The sequence below is a fragment of the Oncorhynchus gorbuscha genome, linkage group LG26 (genome assembly GCF_021184085.1).
Source record: "Oncorhynchus gorbuscha isolate QuinsamMale2020 ecotype Even-year linkage group LG26, OgorEven_v1.0, whole genome shotgun sequence".
In the NCBI taxonomy this organism is placed as follows: Eukaryota; Metazoa; Chordata; class Actinopteri; order Salmoniformes; family Salmonidae; genus Oncorhynchus; species Oncorhynchus gorbuscha.
In genome coordinates this window covers 5,890,970-5,910,969 of record NC_060198.1, presented here as the reverse complement: position 1 = coordinate 5,910,969, position 20,000 = coordinate 5,890,970, and the positions used below count along the sequence as shown (strand labels likewise).

The 20,000-nt window shown below is 45.4% G+C and overlaps 1 protein-coding gene across 6 annotated transcripts in view; it reads right to left on the bottom strand.

Annotated features, from left to right (window-relative positions):
* Window positions 1–20,000, bottom strand: part of LOC124015951 (coiled-coil domain-containing protein 85A-like) — a 38,188-nt gene that overhangs the window by 4,360 nt on the left and 13,828 nt on the right. For 2 of the 6 annotated variants that reach the window (XR_006835264.1, XM_046331448.1), the window contains exon 3: window positions 14,752–14,829. The exons of 3 other annotated variants lie outside the window; for them this stretch is intronic. Coding sequence is in view for 1 of the 3 variants with exons in the window: in XM_046331448.1 (XP_046187404.1) it covers window positions 14,777–14,829 (53 nt within the window). In the remaining 2 variants the exon portion in view is untranslated. The remainder of the gene's footprint in view (window positions 1–14,751; window positions 14,830–20,000) is intronic. One more of the 6 variants, XR_006835265.1, reaches the window with a different exon arrangement.

The window sequence follows — 20,000 nt, the reverse complement described above, 5'->3', positions numbered from 1 at the left end:
ATGGTCAAGTTGAGGAAGTTAAACTCCTAGGTATGACACCAGACAGTCAGTTATCATGGTCAAGTTGAGGAAGTTAAACTCCTAGGTATGACACCAGACAGTCAGTTATCATGGTCAAGTTGAGGAAGTTAAACTCCTAGGTATGACACCAGACAGTCAGTTATCATGGTCAAGTTGAGGAAGTTAAACTCCTAGGTATGACACCAGACAGTCAGTTATCATGGTCAAGTTGAGGAAGTTAAACTCCTAGGTATGACACCAGACAGTCAGTTATCATGGTCAAGTTGGGGAAGTTAAACTCCTAGGTATGACACCAGACAGTCAGTTATCATGGTCAAGTTGAGGAAGTTAAACTCCTAGGTATGACACCAGACAGTCAGTTATCATGGACACGTTGAAGAAGTTAAACTCCTAGGTATGACACCAGACAGTCAGTTATCATGGACAAGTTGAGGAAGTTAAACTCCTAGGTATGACACCAGACAGTCAGTTATCATGGACAAGTTGAAGAAGTTAAACTCCTAGGTATGACACCAGACAGTCAGTTATCATGGTCAAGTTGAGGGAGTTAAACTCCTAGGTATGACACTGGACGGTCAGTTATCATGGTCACGTTGAGGAAGTTAAACTCCTAGGTATAACACCAGACAGTCAGTTATCATGGTCACGTTGAGGAAGTTAAACTCCTAGGTATGACACCAGACAGTCAGTTATCATGGTCAAGTTGAGGAAGCTAAACTCCTAGGTATGACACCAGACAGTCAGTTATCATGGTCACGTTGGGGAAGTTAAACTCCTAGGTATGACACCAGACAGTCAGTTATCATGGACAAGTTGAGGAAGTTAAACTCCTAGGTATGACACCAGACAGTCAGTTATCATGGACAAGTTGAGGAAGTTAAACTCCTAGGTATGACACCAGACAGTCAGTTATCATGGTCACGTTGAGGAAGTTAAACTCCTAGGTATGACACCAGACAGTCAGTTATCATGGTCAAGTTGAGGGAGTTAAACTCCTAGGTATGACACTGGACGGTCAGTTATCATGGTCACGTTGAGGAAGTTAAACTCCTAGGTATGACACTGGACGGTCAGTTATCATGGTCACGTTGAGGAAGTTAAACTCCTAGGTATAACACCAGACAGTCAGTTATCATGGTCACGTTGAGGAAGTTAAACTCCTAGGTATGACACCAGACAGTCAGTTATCATGGTCAAGTTGAGGAAGCTAAACTCCTAGGTATGACACCAGACAGTCAGTTATCATGGTCACGTTGGGGAAGTTAAACTCCTAGGTATGACACCAGACAGTCAGTTATCATGGACAAGTTGAGGAAGTTAAACTCCTAGGTATGACACCAGACAGTCAGTTATCATGGACAAGTTGAGGAAGTTAAACTCCTAGGTATGACACCAGACAGTCAGTTATCATGGTCACGTTGAGGAAGTTAAACTCCTAGGTATGACACCAGACAGTCAGTTATCATGGTCAAGTTGAGGGAGTTAAACTCCTAGGTATGACACTGGACGGTCAGTTATCATGGTCACGTTGAGGAAGTTAAACTCCTAGGTATGACACCAGACAGTCAGTTATCATGGTCACGTTGAGGAAGTTAAACTCCTAGGTATGACACCAGACAGTCAGTTATCATGGTCAAGTTGAGGAAGTTAAACTCCTAGGTATGACACTGGACGGTCAGTTATCATGGTCACGTTGAGGAAGTTAAACTCCTAGGTATGACACTGGACGGTCAGTTATCATGGTCACGTTGAGGAAGTTAAACTCCTAGGTATGACACCAGACAGTCAGTTATCATGGTCAAGTTGAGGGAGTTAAACTCCTAGGTATGACACTGGACGGTCAGTTATCATGGTCACGTTGAGGAAGTTAAACTCCTAGGTATGACACCGGACAGTCAGTTATCATGGTCACGTTGAGGAAGTTAAACTCCTAGGTATGACACTGGACGGTCAGTTATCATGGTCACGTTGAGGGAGTTAAACTCCTAGGTATGACACCAGACAGTCAGTTATCATGGTCACGTTGAGGAAGTTAAACTCCTAGGTATGACACCAGACAGTCAGTTATCATGGTCACGTTGAAGAAGTTAAACTCCTAGGTATGACACCAGACAGTCAGTTATCATGGACAAGTTGAGGAAGTTAAACTCCTAGGTATGACAACAGACAGTCAGTTATCATGGACAAGTTGAGGAAGTTAAACTCCTAGGTATGACACTGGACGGTCAGTTATCATGGTCACGTTGAGGAAGTTAAACTCCTAGGTATGACACCAGACAGTCAGTGATCATGGTCACGTTAAGGAAGTTAAACTGCTAGGTATGACACCAGACAGTCAGTTATCATGGTCACGTCATATTGACAAAGTAGTTGAGACTGTCACGCCTTGGTCATAGTGTTTTGTGTGTCGTTATATATTTGGTCAGGCCAGGGTGTGACATGGGTTTATTTTGTGGTATTTCGTATTGGGGTTTTGTGTTATTGGGATTGCAGCTGAGTAGGGGTGTTGCATAGGCTTGGCTGCCTGAGGCGGTTTTCAATCAGAGTCAGGTGATTCTCGTTGTCTCTGATTGGGAACCGTATTTAGGTAGCCGGGGTTCACTGTGTATTTCGTGGGTGATTGTTCCTGTCTCTGTGTAGTTTCACCAGATAGGCTGTAATTAGGTTTTCACGTTCCGTTTGTTGTTTTGCTTTTGTATAAGTTATTTCATGTATCTTCATTTATTAAAGACATGAGTAACCACCATGCTGCATTTCGGTCTGACTCTCTTTCTACAAACGAAGAACGCCGTTACAGAGACGTCTGTTATTGAAGACGTTCTCGTCTGCAGAAGTTCGGCATTTTTGTTTTACACAAAAATCAACTGTAGTTGTTAAGGCTCTGGTCTTGTCCCATCATTTCATTCATTTAAATAACTGTTCATCTTGATTACTGTCCGGTGACATGGTCAGGTGCAGCAAAGATAGATCTATCAAAGCTGCAGCTGGTACAAAGCAAAGCAGCACACCTTGCCCTTAACTGCACACACAGAACTAACATCACCAACATGCATGATAGTCTTTCCTGGTTGACGAGAGACGAACTGCATGTCTTCTAGTTTTCATGAGAAATAAGTACTGTGACGAAAATTCGAGATTGTCTGCATGATCAAATAACATTCATCTCGGACACCCATACATACCCCACAAGCACTGCCACCAGGGGTCTCTTCATAGTCTCTAAATCCAAAACGAATTCCCGGGCAACGCACAGTATTATACTGAGCCATGATCACATGGAACTCCCTTCCATCTCCTATTACTCACCGGTGTGTCAATCTAAGTAACATAACACTAAAAATCCCATTCAAAAATCCTTCAGTTTAAACTAGAGATATCATTTTTGCACGGGCTGCGTCTCAATCCACTGCATCGACCGTTGGCGGCCATCCGCATTTGTGGGGGAAGGTGGCCGAGCTACAGCGGTGTTCGTAGTGTCCATTCTGCTCAACGGCCCCCCCACACGTGTCACGGGACTCGTCTGAAGTCAGTACCGTCGCTGTGCTTCCACTTAGCTAGCGGTCAATCTGTCTATCAGTAAGTCAGTCTGCCCCTTAGGCAGACACAGTTACATATAATATATGCCAATTACTAGACGCTGTAGTCATGCCTGGATACATTTTAAGTATGGGTGTTCCCGGGAATCGAACCCACTACCCTGGCACTACAAGCGTCATGCTCTACCAACTGCTGAACATCTACCATAACTAAAATGTCACTACAGCATCACTAGGCTGAATATAGGTTACAATGTAACCTTTACAGTACATGAACTGTCCAGCTACATTACCAGGGGAAAAGGAGTACGATCTGAAAAAGAACACTGATGCCTTTGGGGCATCGTGTAGGAGAAATGCATCTGCATCTATGTACTGTACTGTAGGGTACTGTATGTATTGGTCAGGGCATCCAAATGTGTTACATTTGCAGATGAGAACGAGAGAGTGATTCCAGGAAGCTAGAATTATCTCCTTTACATAACGTTGTGGAGTAGCAATCCAGCCCTCTCTCTCTGTCTCTCTCTCTGTCTCTTTCTCTCACCTCTCCTCTCTCTCTCTCTCCCTCTCTCTCTCTCTGTCTCTTTCTCTCACCTCTCAACTCTCCTCTCTCTCTGTCTCCTCTCTGTCTCACTGTTTCCTCTCTGTCTCTCTCGCTCTGTCTCTCTTTCTCTCCTCTCTCTCTCTTCTCTCTCGCTCCTCTCTGTCTCGCTCTCTCTCTCCTCTCTCTCTTCGTCTCTATCCTCTCTGTCTCGCTCTCTCTCTCGCTATCATCTCTGTCTCTGTACTGTAGGGTACTGTATGTATTGTTCAGGGCATCCAAATGTGTTACATATGCAGATGAGAACGAGAGAGTGATTCCAGGAAGCTAGAATCTCCTTCACATAATGTTGTGGAGTAGCAATCCAGTCCTCTCTGTCTCTCTCTGTCCTCTCCGTCTCTCTCTCTCTCTCTCTCTCTCTCTCTCTCTCTCTCTCTCTCTCCGTCTCTCTCTCTCTCTCTCTCTCTCTCTCTCTCTCTCTCTCTCTCTCTCTCTCTCTCTCTCTATCTCTCTCTCTCTCTCTGCAGCAGTGGTATTGTGTAATGTATATGTTAGTAATGTAAGATACTGTATTGTGTTACAGCATACAGTAAAGATGTTATCTTTACACCGTAGCACAGTTCAATTGTGTGACAGGAGAGCAGAATGATAGTGAATTCCACAGTTTGGTTTCTTAAGGACCTGTCAGCTGTCTGCTGCTAAGCCCAGGACTCCGTATCCGGCTGCACACACGCACACACACACACACACACACACACACACACACACACACACACACACACACACACACACACACACACACACACACACACACACACACACACACACACACACACACACACACACACACACACAGTCTGTCTGGGCTGCGGAAGCTTGACTGTGGGTGATTGGAGCGGAGAACTCACCAGGGGCTGCCTGGGGCTGTGTGTGTGTGTGTGTGTGTGTGTGTGTGTGTGTGTGTGTGTGTGTGTGTGTGTGTGTGTGTGTGTGTGTGCAGCCGGATACGGAGTCCTGGTCTACTTTATCATTGACTCCAATCAAGAACCACAGACTGAGACAGAGAGACATCAAAAGAGGCACACACACACACACACACACACACACACACACACACACACACACACACACACACACACACACACACACACACACACACACACACACACACACACACACACACACACACACACACACACACACACACACACACACACAGAGTAGCCCATGGTAACCTCTCATTGGTGATAAATTATAAACAAGAGAGGGGCCACGTTATTGGCAACCTCTCCCCACTGTTAATGACAATGTTACCCCAACGTTGGTCTCCGGACATCCCACAATGCACCACTACACTACTGTCACGCCCTGACCGTAGAGATCTTTTTATTCTCTATGTTTGGTTGGTCAGGGTGTGACTAGGGTGGGAAACTCTATGTTCTTTGTTTCTATGTTTTGGCCGGGTATGGTTCTCAATCAGGGACAGCTGTCTATCGTTGTCTCTGATTGGGAATCATACTTAAGCAGCCTTTTTTCCTTTTGTATTGTGGGTAGTTGTCTTTGTTAGGGGCATTATAGCCTAAGTAAGCTTCACGGTCGTGTCCTTGTTCTTTGTTTTGTTGGTGACATTTACCAATAAAATAAATGTGCGCTCACCATGCTGCACCTTGGTCCGGTCATTTCCATGACGACGGCGATCGTGACAACTACCGCTTCTTCTAGTGCCCAGAGTCTAAATTTAATGAGTTTCTCCCAACAAATCGCACCCACACACCACACACATCATACACACACATGGTACAGACACCATATCGTGCAGATTACAGCAGAATGGTCTGTGTGTTTGTGTGTTAGATACCTGCCTCTCTTCAGTTCTGCTGCTCCTCTGATATCAGTTCTACTTATCACTGCCTCCAATCAAGAGACAGACTGAGACACACAGACATCAATAGACGCACACACACTGTAGAGGTAAATAAACACACACACAGTAAACAGTATTCCTTCACGCCTGGTAAATCTGCCGAGATCCTCCACTCTACTCGAGTGGAGAAGAACCTCTAATTTATTCGGAATAAATGAAATAGTTCAAAATAGAACTGAGTGTCGGGTGTCAGAGGGAGCTCACAGATTCCAATATAGTTGTATTACTGTCTCAGCATCAACTAATTGTGCTAATCTGTTTGCCTCATTTCATGGCTTAATATAGGCTATAACCCTGTGCATTCAAAGATGGTCACTTCATGGTCACTCTGGGTTGTATTCATTAGGCACCAAACGGACGAAAACAGACTAACACGGGGAGGGTCTGCTTGGACTTATAAGTAATGCTCATAAAGAATCCAACAAGAAATACTCTTTTTTGTTTTTTCTGTCTCAGAACGTTTCCGTTAAGTGCCGTAAGGAATACGACCCCGTATTCAAAAATGGCCACTTCCTTCTTAGTTGTACAGGAGGCATGTTTCGGAAATGACTCTCAAAAGGCAAATTAAATATTGAAGCGTACATTTGTAAGATAAACTGCTGTTGTCCTAGTTTCGGAGACAAACACAGTAGCCCACGGTAACCTCTCATTGGTGATAAATTATAAACACGGAAGGGACCACGTTATTGGCAACCTCTCCCCACTGTTGACGACAGTGTTACCCCAACGTTAGCCTCCGAGCATCCCACAATGCACCACTCTACCACCGTTTCTTCTAGTGCCCAGGGTCTAACTGTAATGTGTTTCTCTCAACAAATCTCTCACACACACACACGCGCGAGCGCACACACGCAGTCTCAACTCAATACCTTGGTTATCCACTTCCTTAGGAGATCAATCGTTTACTATTATTTTGCCCTCTCTATCTCATGCAGTTCTTCAGTAGCTGTGGCATCGCTGCATTTCCCTTCAATCTAAAGCTTTTGTTCTATTTCATATGGGAATAATAGGCAAAGGGCCAGTCTTGTGTAATCTACCAAAGAAACGCTTTAAAGACAGAAAACACGTCATCAACAAACAACAAAGGCATTCTTCTGATGAACACAATGCAGACAGATGTGGCGATGATGTCATAACGGCGGCGTCTATGCCGTTAGTAGATACAGAAGACATCTCCTTCCCGTATAACATCTATGTCTTTCTGAGATAGCACCTCGTCCCTGTCTTTCCCATAGCATCTCATTCTCACTGTGATCAACGAGGGCTCTTCTAACACGGTGCAGCCGAGGTGAGATCCACACTCCTATCTCAGCGCTGGGAGAAGAGGCAGGAGGGGGATCGCACAACTCAACTAGGGAGTACTCTTGATGAATGCCAGTTCAACACACACACGGACAGACGAAGACCCGCACACTTGCGTGTGGACATGCGCACACGCTTCTTGACAAACGCCAGTTGAACAACAGCACTGCAGTAAATCACTCAACCTCAGCACCAAGGTCATGTATCCATGACCTCCCCTTGGAAAGACAGACCAATCAGAGCCTCAGAAGTCACGCCAGCCTTTTCTTGACTAAAAGTCGAGCAAGAAACACTCGCAATGATATGTTTCGCCTGCAGCGAACGTTCCTCTTAGAGCCAAGACCAAAACCGTAATGAAATGTTATTTGGCTGTAACCGTGCAGAGGAGAGGAAAAGAGCGAGTTGGGCTCTAGCAATGGGGGGTAATGAGATACAGTAGCCATTATCTGCAGGCTGCTGCTGGTAATGGTGTCCTATCAAGAGGAAGAAATATCTCTAAGCAGACAGTATGCTACAGCTATACACAGGAAATCAGGCGTTTGACCTTGATGCCAATCATACCGATGTCAAGTTTAAGTAACAAACGTGATTATCCATTTTCCAGTGAAAATATACATCATTATTATGCTTACAGGCATTTGGCTCAGACACATCGCAGATCCATCCCGATCAAAGGATGAGCACATACAGTTGAAGTTGGAAGTTTACATACACTTAGGTTGGACTCATTAAAACTCATTTTCAACCACTCCACAAATTTCTTGTTAACAAACTATACTTTTGGCAAGTCGGTTAGGACATCTACTTTGTGCATGACAAAAGTAATTTTTCCAACAATTATTTACAGACAGATTATTTCACTTATAATTCACTGTATCACAATTCCAGTGGGTCTGAAGTTTACATACACTAAGTTGACAGTGCCTTTAAACAGCTTAGAAAATTCCAGAAAATTATGTCTTTGCTTTAGAAGCCGATAGGCTAATTGACATCATTTGAATCAATTGCAGGTGTACCTGTATAAACAAACCATGGGACCAAATCAAAAGAAATCAGCCATCATAACACTCAGGAAGGAGACAAACAATAGTACGCAAGTATAAACACCATTTCATACCACTCAGGAAGGAGACGCGTTTTGTCTCCTAGAGATGAATGGACTTTGGTGCGAAAAGTGCAAATCAATCCCAGAACAACAGCAAAGGACCTTGTGAAGATGCTGGAGGAAACGGGTACAAAAGTATCTATATCCACAGTAAAACAAGTCCTTTATCGACATAACCTGAAAGGCCACTCAGCAAGGAAGAAGCCACTGCTCCAAAACCGCCATAAAAAAGCCAGACTACGTTTTGCAACTGCACATGGGGACAAAGATCGTACTTTTTGGAGAAATGTCCTCTGGTCTGATGAAACAAAAATAGAACTGTTTGGCCATAATGACCATTGTTCTGTTTGGAGGAAAAGGGGGAGGCTTGCAAGCTGAAGAACACCATCCCATACATGAAGCACGAGAGTGGCAGCATCATGTTGTGGGGTTGCTTTGCTGCAGGAGGGACTGGTGCACTTCACAAAACAGATGGCATCATGAGGGTGGAAAATTATGTGGCTATATTGAAGCAACATCTCGGGACATCAGTCAGGAAGATAAAAGGACAAATGGACAATGATACAAGCACACTTCCAATGTTGTGTCAAAATGGCTTAAGGACAACAAAGTCAAGGGAGTGGCCATCACAAAGCCCTGACCTCAATCCCACAGAAAATGTGTGGGCAGAACTGAAAAAGCATGTGCGAGCAAGGAGGCCTACAAACCTGACTCAGTTAGACCAGCTCTTTATTTTTTTCTTTATTTAACTAGGCAAGTCAGTTAAGAACAAATTCTTATTTTCAATGACAGCCTAGGAACAGTGGGTTAACTGAAACGTTTGACCCAAATTAAACAATTTAAAAGCAATGCTACCAAATAGTAATTGAGTGTATGTAAACTTTTGGCCCACTGGGAATGTGATGAAAGAAATAAAGCTGAAATAAATCACTATTATTCTGACATTTCACATTCTTAAAATAAAGTGGTGATCCAAACTGACCTAAGACAGGGAATTTTTACTAGGATTAAGTGTCAGGAATTGTGAAAAACTGACTTTAAGTGTATTTGACTAAGGTGTATGTAAACTTCCGACTTCAACTGTACATACCATCTTGTCTGAAACATAGAAAGCCTTAAAACAAACAGATAATGAACGCCCCAGGCACTGAAAAGATTAGAAACTACATTGAGGGGGTGTGATAAAAATGTTGAATAATGCCAAATGCCAAACGCCTGCTTAGCTTTGACATCCTACGTTCTACTATCTTAAAGCTACATTCTGGGATTGAAAAAACAAAAACAAAACGGCAGCCCTGAATTGAACTGAGGAACAGATTCCCAGATCCCATACTGTACCTTTAATGATGTGTTATCTCTCTTCCTGTCCCTGTTATGTTGTGATATTTGGTGAGACCAGATAGATGTTGTTACTGGAGACAATATAACTCTGGGAGGTGTCCCTTGATCATTGATCAAACTGTTAGATAACATACTGTACATAGATGCTCGTCAAACTAGCATTGTTAACAGCAGCGGAAGCCAGTTGGCAAGCAACAGAGAATGTGAAAGCAAGATGACTTCAGACACTCGTTGTGAACGTCTCTTCCAAGATGGATGACATTCAGGTTGACATTAATTCAACTACTTCTTGCCCACCAGGAATGACACAAACTGTCACAACCTGGTAATAACATCCAAGATGAGCAATGTTCAACATCGTATGAATTGAACCGCTTTGAACTGAATCCATCTACCAGAGATGACAAAAACTACTTTCTCTAAAACATCAAGTCAAGGTCACCTCCAGGTCTTCAAATGATGAAAAATTGAAATATTCCTTGAGGTAATTTCTCCCCTGAATTGATGCCTGTATCTCCGCTCTCTCCATCCTCTCTCCCCTATCTCCATCCTCTCCCTCCCCTCTCTCCATCTTCTCTCCCTCCTCTCTTCCTCCTCTCTCCCCTCTCCCTCCTCTCTCCCCTCTCTTCATCCTCTCTCCCTTCTCCCTCCTCTCTCCCCTCTCTTCATCCTCTCTCCCCTCTCCCTCCTCTCTCCCCTCTCTCCATCCTCTCTCCCCTCTCTCCATCCTCTTCCTCCCTCCCCCTCCTCCTCCCTCTTTTCATCCCCTCTCCCTCTCTTCATCCTCTCCCCTCTCTCCATCCTCTCTCCCCCCTCTCTTCATCCTCTCCCTCCTCTCTCCATCCTCTCTCCCCTCTCCCTCCTTCTCCCCTCTCTTCATCCTCTCTCCCCTCCCTCCTCCTCCCCTCTCTCTTCCCCCTCCCCCTCCCCTCTCTCCCTCCTCTCTCCCCTTCTCTCTTCTCCTCTCCCTCCTCTCTCTTCCCTCTCTCCCTCCCCTCTCTCCCCCTCTCTTCATCCCCTCTCCCTCTCCCCTCTCCCATCCTCTCCCTCCCCTCTCTCCCTCCCCTCCCCTCTCCCTCTCTCTCCTCCTCCATCTCTCCATCCTCTCTCCCCTCTCTTCATCCTCTCCCTCCCCCTCTCTCCTCCTCCTCCCCTCTCTTCATCCCTCTCTTCATCCCTCTCTTTCCATCCTCTCTATCCTCTCTCCCCTCTTTCCATCCTCTCCCTCTTTCCATCCTCTCTCCCTCCCCCTCTTTCCATCCTCTCCCCTCTCATCCTCTCTCTTCCATCCTCTCTCCCCCTCTCTCCCCTCTCTCCATCCTCTCCCCTCCCTCCCTCTCTCCCTCCTCTCCCCCTCTCTTCATCCTCTCTCCCCTCTTTCCATCCTCTCCCTCCCTCTCTCTTCATCCTCCTCTCTCCCCCCTCTTCCATCCTCTCCCTCCCCTCTCTCCATCCTCTCTCCCCTCTCCATCCATCCTCTCCCTCACCTCTCTCCCCTCTCTCCATCCTCTCTCCCTCTTCCCCCATCCTCTCTCCCCTCTTTCCATCCTCTCTCCCCTCTCTCCCCTCTCTTCATCCTCTCTCCCTCTCCCCTCTTTCCATCCATCCTCTCTCCCCTCTTTCCATCCTCCATCCTCTCTCCATCCTCCCTCCCCTCTCTCCCCTCTCTTCATCCTCTCTCCCCTCTCTCCATCCTCTCCCTCCCCTCTCTCCATCCTCTCTCCCCTCTCCATCCTCCCTCCCTCTCTTCATCCTCTCTCCATCCTCTCTCCCCTCTCTTCATCCTCTCCCTCCCCTCTCTCCATCCTCTCTCCCCTCTCTTCATCCTCTCTCCCCCTCTCTCCCCATCCTCTCCCTCCCCTCTCTCCATCCTCTCTCCCTCTTCATCCTCTCTCCCCTCTCTCCATCCTCTCTCCCCTCTCTCCATCCTCTCTCCCCTCTCTCCCCCTCTCTCCATCCTCTCTCCCCTCTCTCCATACCTCTCTCCCCTCTCTTCATCCTCTCTCGCCTCTCTCAACCCCCCTCTCCGTCATGTCTGCCGTTAGGTTTAGATCTGATTTGTCTCAGCCCACTGGTCCATCTCTCATTGGCACGGCACACCGGGGGAGAGAGAAGACCAGGGGAGGACCCTGACAGTCTATTCTCTCTGTCACTGGAATGAGATTGCGTGTCAACGGCCCAGGCCTGACTCTGGAACAGTTGTCACATATCTCAGGAGCGATGAGGCCTCGGAGTTGGTCCCTTCCACTACTGAGCACAGGGCGGGGTGTGAAGGTGACAGTTGAGGCCTTTAACTAAGAAATGCCTGTTTTTAATCTGTAAAAATCACGATATCTGGACTTAATCTTCAATATAGTTTAGCTACAATTCAACTCTCCATGTCATTTTCACACTGAAGTGCCAAAATAAAATGGTTCGCCTCAAAAAGTAGAAACCTGTAAACCATCTGTGAGAACGACACCAAAAATATATATTTTTATTTTAATATTAGTAGTGATCTGCTAAACATCTCTGTGTTAAACACACACACACACATTACCATGAACACATGCATGCGCACACACAGTTGTTCAAAGGGAGCAGACATTAAGGTAATGAGGGTTATCAGGAAAATGTTTAATAACACACTTGCTATAATGTGTGCTCCGAAGGTACGTCGGTTGTTGCTATAAGGTTATGTGTCCTGGACGTGAACACAAACAAATAGAAAATGAAAGACCGTAATTCAAACCCGGTCTCCTGGGTACCATGAGATTATGTTGGTCCTCTGATGTTAGCCCTCTGAGTCTTCAGGTCTTAGGCAAGTTTACTCAGCACACGAGTGTGCCTAGTTCCAAACCAGCTCTGTTAAATAGCTACATCTCCAAAGTGCGAGAGGTATATGGGGCGGCAGGGTAGCCTAGTGGTTAAAGCGTTGGACTAGTAACCGGAAGGTTGCAAGATCAAACCCCCGAGCTGACAAGGTACAAATCTGCCGTTCTGCCCCTGAACAGGCAGTTGTAAATAAGAATTTGTTCTTAACTGACTTGCCTAGTAAAATAAAGGTTAAAAAAAAATATATATATATGTTACGAACATCTAAAACTTTCTGATTATACTAATCCATGTGAAAAATGTCTGCCTAATACTCCCATATCTCCAAATCACAGAATCAGTGACTGAATGTTGATTTCCTGTAACTATCAGCCAAGAATTTGTTCGCACATGAACGTAGCCTTGTGAGTGTGACATCTTTGGCAGACTTTCAAGGAAGAAGAGGAGAGAGGAAGTGTGACAACACACTCACTCTCTCTAACCCACTGTGTGTGTGTGTGTGTGTGTGTGTGTGTGTGTGTGTGTGTGTGTGTGTGTGTGTGTGTGTGTGTGTGTGTGTGTGTGTGTGTGTGTGTGTGTGTGTGTGTGTGTGTGTGTGTGTGTGTGTGTGTGTGTGTTCTGAAACAAGGCTTTGTGATGGTGCTACTCCTCAGACAGGTGATTCAACACTGTCGACCAATTAGGAAGATAGAGAAACATCCTGGTACTTTTCCCTGACAGACTGAACGTGGAGTCTAGAGAGAGAGAGGAGCACGCACACACACACACACACACACAGGCCTGTAATTGTTCTGTCACTGCACTATAGACATTTTAGGGCAGCAATACGACTTCAGTCTAATGGATGCTTTCTCTACAACCAATACAGTATTGTACAGATTGTAAAATAGTTGTCTCAATATACACAAAAAAATAGGTTGCATCAGCCAGTCAGTCAGTACTGTATATCTTTAAAATAAAGTAGAAGCTCACCTTGGACCCCCAAAATACAATAAGAGCATCCATAAATAAAGCAATACTCTAGAGAAAGTAATATCATGGGGAAAATTGATCACATCTCAATTTAGATCAATTCAATTTGAGACAGACAATTCAGCATTCAACAATGATTGACAGCCAGGTGGGAAGTTGAAATTAGTTTATTTTTGTAATGCGTGCGTGTGTGCGCAGATGTGTGTGTGTTTGCAAGCATGCACACAGGTAGGTGTGTGTGTGTGTGTGTGTGTGTGTGTGTGTGTGTGTGTGTGTGTGTGTGTGTGTGTGTGTGTGTGTGTGTGTGTGTGTGTGTGTGTGTGTGTGTGTGTGTGTGTGTGTGTGTGTGTGTGTGTGTGTGTGTGTGTGTGTGTGTGTGTGTGTGTGTGTGGGTAGCCTAGCGGTTAGGAGCGTTGGGCCAGTAACCAACAGGTCACTGGTTTCGAATCCCAGAGCCGACTAGGTGAAAAATCTGTTGATGTTCCCTTGAGCAAGGCACTTAACCCTAATTGCTCCTGTAAGTTGCTCTGGATAAGAGCGTCTGCTAAATGAAGGACATGTGTGTGTATGAATGCAGGGGAAATGTATCGGAGGTAAACAGGAGGGGAGGTATTGGTCTGCTGCTATATTTAGAGCTCAAGTCAAAACTGAGTATATCCCAAGGTCACAGAGAGGGAGAGGAAGAGAGAGAGAGGCGCTGCTGAACCACAGGCTTCATCTTTGCACGGGAGGGAGGGAGGGAGGGAGGGAGGGAGGGAGGGAGGGAGGGAGGGAGGGAGGAGGGAGGGAGGGAGGGAGAGGGAGGGAGGGAGGGAGAGAGAAAGAAAAGAAAAGAAAAGAGAAAAAGAAAAGAGGAGACAGGAGTGAAAAACACTTTTCACACCTACAGAGTATTGTCAGAAACCTCACCTCAACCTATTAAATCCTGTCCCTCTGTGACTACTGCCAGACAGTCTACATTACCAATCTCCCATTGGCACTAGGGCTTCACGCACACTCTGTGTCTCAAATGGCACCCTATTTCCGTTGTAGTGCATCCACTGACGAGTAAGATGGTGCTGCCGTCTTATCGGCTTAACCAACCATGCTATTTAGTTTGTTTTTTCGCGTTGTTCTTAAATTTGTACATAATGTTGCTGCTACCGTCTCTTACGACCGAAAAGAGCTTCTAGACATCAGAACTGGGATTACTCACCTCAAATTAGACGAGGAGTTCTTCTTCAATTAGTTGGACACGAGGGATATACTACATACGCCCGACCAGGCCCAGATCCTCGTGATTCGTGGAAAAAGGAAAAGTACACTTCAGTTCAAAAGTTTGGGGTTACTTAGAAATGTCTTTGTTTTTGAAAGAAAAGCACATTTTTTGTCCATTAAATAACATCGAATTGATCAGAAATACAGTGTAGACATTATTAATGTTGTAAATGACTATTGGAGGACAAAACAGCCGTCTCTGGTAAGACACGGGTCAGGGGCCTATTCATGTTTGTTAACAATAGCTGGTGCACGATATCTAAGGAAATCTCAGGGTGTTTCTTGCCTGAGGTAGAGTATCTCATGATAAGCTGTAGACCACACTATCTACCTAGAGAGTTTTCATCTGTATTTTTCATAGCTGTCTACCTATCACCACAGACCGAGGCTGGCACTAAAAGAGCACTCACTCAACGAGCTGTATTCCGCTATAAGCAAACAGGAAAACGCTCATCCAGAGGCGAAGCTCCTAGTGGCCGGGGACCTTAATGCAGGGAAACTTAAATCAGTTTTACCTCATTTCTATCAGCATGTTAAATGTGCAACCAGAGGGGGAAAAAATTCTAGACCACCTTAATTCCACACACAGAGACACGTACAAAGCTCTCCCTCACACTCCATTTGGTAAATATGACCATAACTCTATCCTCCTGATTCCTGCTTACAAGCAAAAATTAAAGCAGGAAGCACCAGTGACTCAGTCTATAAAAAAGTGGTCAGATGAAAGCAGATGCTAAACTACAGGACTGTTTTGCTATCACAGACTGGAACATGTTCCGGGATTCTTCCGATGACATTGAGGAATACACCACATCAGATGCACCACATATCAATAAGTGCATCGAGGACGTCGTCCCCACAGTGACTGTACGTACATATCCCAACCAGAAGCCATGGATTACAGGCAACATTCGCACTGAGATAAAGTATAGAGCTGCTACCAGACGAGCTAAATGACTTCTATGCTCGCTTCGAGGCAAGTAAAACGACTGTGATCACGCTCTCCGCAGCCGACGTGAGTAAGACCTTTAAACAGGTCAACATTCACAAGGCCGCTGGGCCAGACGGATTACCGGGACGTGTACTCTGAGTATGCACTGACCAACTGCAAGTGTCTTCATTGACATTTTCAACCTCTCCCTGTCTGAGTCTGTAATACCAACATGATTCAAGCAGACCACCATAGTCCCTGTGCCCAAGAACACTAAGATAATCTGCACTCACGTCTGAGCTATGAAATGCTTTGAACGGCTGGTCATTGCTCACATCAACACCATTATCCCAGAAACCCTTGACCCACTCTATTTGCACTCTGCACCAACAGATCCACAGATAATGGAATTTATATTGCACTCCACACTGCCCGTTCCCACCTGGACAAAAATAACACCTATGTGAGAATGCTATTCATTGACTACAGCTCAGCGTTCAACATCATAGTGCCCTCAAAGTTCATTACTAAGCTAAGGACCCTGGGACTAAACACCTCCCTCTGCAACTGGATCCTGGATTTCCTGACAGGCCACACCCAGGTGGTAAGGGTAGGTAGCAACACATCCACCACGCTGATCCACAACATAGGGGCCCCTCGTGGTTGCATTCTCAGTCCCCTCCTGTTCACTCATGACTGCACGGCGGCACGACTCCAACACCATCATTACGTTTGCTGATGACACAACAGTAGTAGGCCTGATCACCGACAACGATGAGACATCCTATAGGGAGGAACTGAACTTGTGGTTCAAAGACAACAACCACTCCCTAAACGTGATCAAGACAAAGGAGATGATTGTGGACTACAGGAAAAGGAGGACAGAGCATGCCCCCATTCTCATCGATGGGGCTGCAGTGGAGCAGGTTGAGAGCTTCAAGTTCCTTGGTGTTCACATCACCAACAAACTAACATGGTCCAAGCTCACCAAGACAGTTGTGAAGAGGGCACGACAAAACCTATTCCCCTCAGGAGACTGAAAAGATTTGGCATGGGTCCTCAGATCCTCAAAAATGTTTTACAGATGCACCATCGAGAGCATCCTGACGGGTTGCATCACTGCCTGGTGTGGCAACTGCTCAGCCTCCAATCACTAGGCACTACAGAGGGTAGTGCGTACGGCCCAGTACATCACCGGGGCCAAGCTTCCTGCCACCCAGGACCTCTATACCAGGCGGTGTCAGAGGAAGGCCCTACAATTCTAAAAGACTCCAGCCACCCTAGTCATAGACTGTTCTCTCTGCTACCGCACGGCAAGCGGTACCTGAGCGCCAAGTCTAGGTCCGAAACAGCTTCTACCCCAAACCATAAGACTCCTGAACAGCTAATCAAACGGCTACCCAGACTATTTGCATTGCCCCCCCCCCCCCACCCCTCCCCACCCCCACACTGCTGCTACTCACTCTTATTATCTATGCATAGCCACTGTAATAACTCTACCTACATGTACATAAGTACCTCAATTACCTCGACACCAGTGCCCCCGGACATTGACACATTGACTCTGTACCGGTTCACCCTGTATAGAGCCCCGCTATTGTTGTTTACTGATACTCTTGAATTATTTCTTATTCTTATCTCTTACTTTTGGGGGGGGATTTTCTTAAAACTGCATTGTTGGTTACGTGCTTGTAAGTAAGCATTTCACTGTAAGGTCTACACCTGCGCATGTGACAAGTACAATTTGATTTGATTACTCAGGGCCCATTGTGCACTAGATAGGGAAGAGGGTGCTGTTTTGGATGCATCCACTGTAAGCCCTTTTCTCCCACAGCCTTTCTCTCCTGATCATCTGAGCAGCTTAAGCCAATATCCAGAACATGTGATTACCAAGGCAGAAAACACGATTTAGCCGCAGACTTATCTGTCCTTAAATGGATGGAGAAGCCCCGCCAGCACTATCCTATGCTGCATGTCAATCCACATACCGAATGTGATACTGCAAAGTCATTCTGTCTGAGATGTCTGGTGGTAGGCTACATCAGGGTCATAATTCATTAGGATACACCGTAACAAAAGGTTAAGCAACAGAAAACAAAAACAAGCTTCCTATTAGACAAGTTCAGGTTGTCCACCCCTGTTTCGCCCATTTTCCGCCCGTTTGGTGCGTAGCGAATACAACCCAGGTTGATGATTAACTCCTATATCATTGAATTGAATGATCATCCCAATGCTCTGACCTATAAATAATATTCGCCCCTACTAACAAATGAAGTTGTCACAACGTTGAAATAGGTTGTGAGAAGGTTGTTTATAATGACACCACCATTTGACAATGTTGTGACAACACAAATAAAACAAGGTTGGGGCATCAATCTCATTTTAGTAAGAACCTGCTCGCTTTTGCGGAGGATTTTTTTGGTTGTTACACTCTAAACACACACACACACACACACACACACACACACACACACACACACACACACACACACACACACACACACACACACACACACACACACACACACACACACACACACACACACACACACACACACACACACACACACACACACACACACACACAACAGCGGCTGGCTGTGATTTAGACAACGTCCTAAAATAAGCAACAACAGATGAGATCATTAAAAGAGCTGTCTAGGTCAACGCCTGCTGTGTTTTCATTTGAGATTTCACCCAGCCCAGATTCCACAATTTAAATGGGATTGCAGTTCGACTTTCACCGTTTGTTTGCATGGCCGGTTGGCTTGTTGTAACGTGTGTGTGTGCATGTTTACATGGGTGTGTGTGTGTGTGTTTGCCCACGCACGTGCGTGAGTGTGTGGACTGTGGCAGCGGAGGCCGGACACACACAGACACACACGCATTTCAGAAAAATGAAATAATGTTGTGGAAACCGCTTAGAGGATAATCCCATGGCGACGACGAGGCAGGCTGGAGTACACCACTCAATCGTCACAAAAACACACACACACACACACACACTCAGGCTGGAGGACACCACGTCATCACAGAACACACACACACACACTCAGGCTGGAGGACACCACTCAATCGTCACAAAAACACACACACACTCAGGCTGGAGTACACCACATCATCACGGAACACACACACATTAACACATACACACGATTAATTCCACCCTCCAAAAAGTTTGTTCTGTGTTTTTTGGCAGCGGGAAGAGACTGACGTACATGAACATAATGAGGCTCTAACACTGTTCCCAATCCTCTGGTATCTCTAAAGCCAGCCGTTACTATCTAGACTTTTCCAACCCATCCTTTGTAGTGTTGTAACAAAGGTGTTTCAGAGAGCCTTCCATTACAGATATATTTTCAGAAGTAATACCGTGAGTGGCATTTAAAGAGCACCGTAAAAAAAAGCAGGTTAACGTTTTTCGTCATGAATATTGTTCCAGAGGCAGTTCTGCAGAGTGGTCACTAGCTGGCACAGCCATGAAGTCATAAAATCTTATTTTAAACCTAACCCTAACCTTAACCACACTGCTAACCCTAATGCTAAACCCTAACCTTAACCACACTGCTAACCCTAATGCATAACCCTAACCTTAACCACACTGCTAACCCTAATGCATAACCCTAACCTTAAATTAAGACCAAAAAGCACATTTATGTCTTCATAACTTTTTACAATATAGCCAATATTGACTTTGCAACTGGCCTATTTAAGGGGAAATCTCATGACAAGACTCATGACAATAAACATCATCATGTGTAAAAACACAAGAGATCTTAGTTATAGTTCATACCCAGGCCCGTATAACCCGGCACAGAGTGTGTCCTGACCAGATCACACAGTCAGGAGGAGTCATAGACCACCTCAGGGTTGAGTTTCAGCGTAACCATCGTGATATTGTCATACCACTGCAGCAAAATGTATGTATATATATGCACTTCCTTTTCTGAATGTGGAATATAGAGCCTAGGCTACTGTTCATTATGAAGAGAAGAGGTGACATGCGGAAAATGACTGTCCCTCAGGAGCAACACAAAACTCTTGATTGTATGACTATGGTAAAGTCTCCATGATGTACAGAGAACAGGAGGTGATATAAATGATGTTCAGAAACAGACGTTATTATATAGGAGTTACTGTGGCCCTCAGGTCAGTGGGTATACTGTGGCCCTCAGGTCAGTGGGTATACTGTGGCCCTCAGGTCAGTGGGTATACTGTGGACCTCAGGTCAGTGGGTATACTGTGGCCCTGAGGTC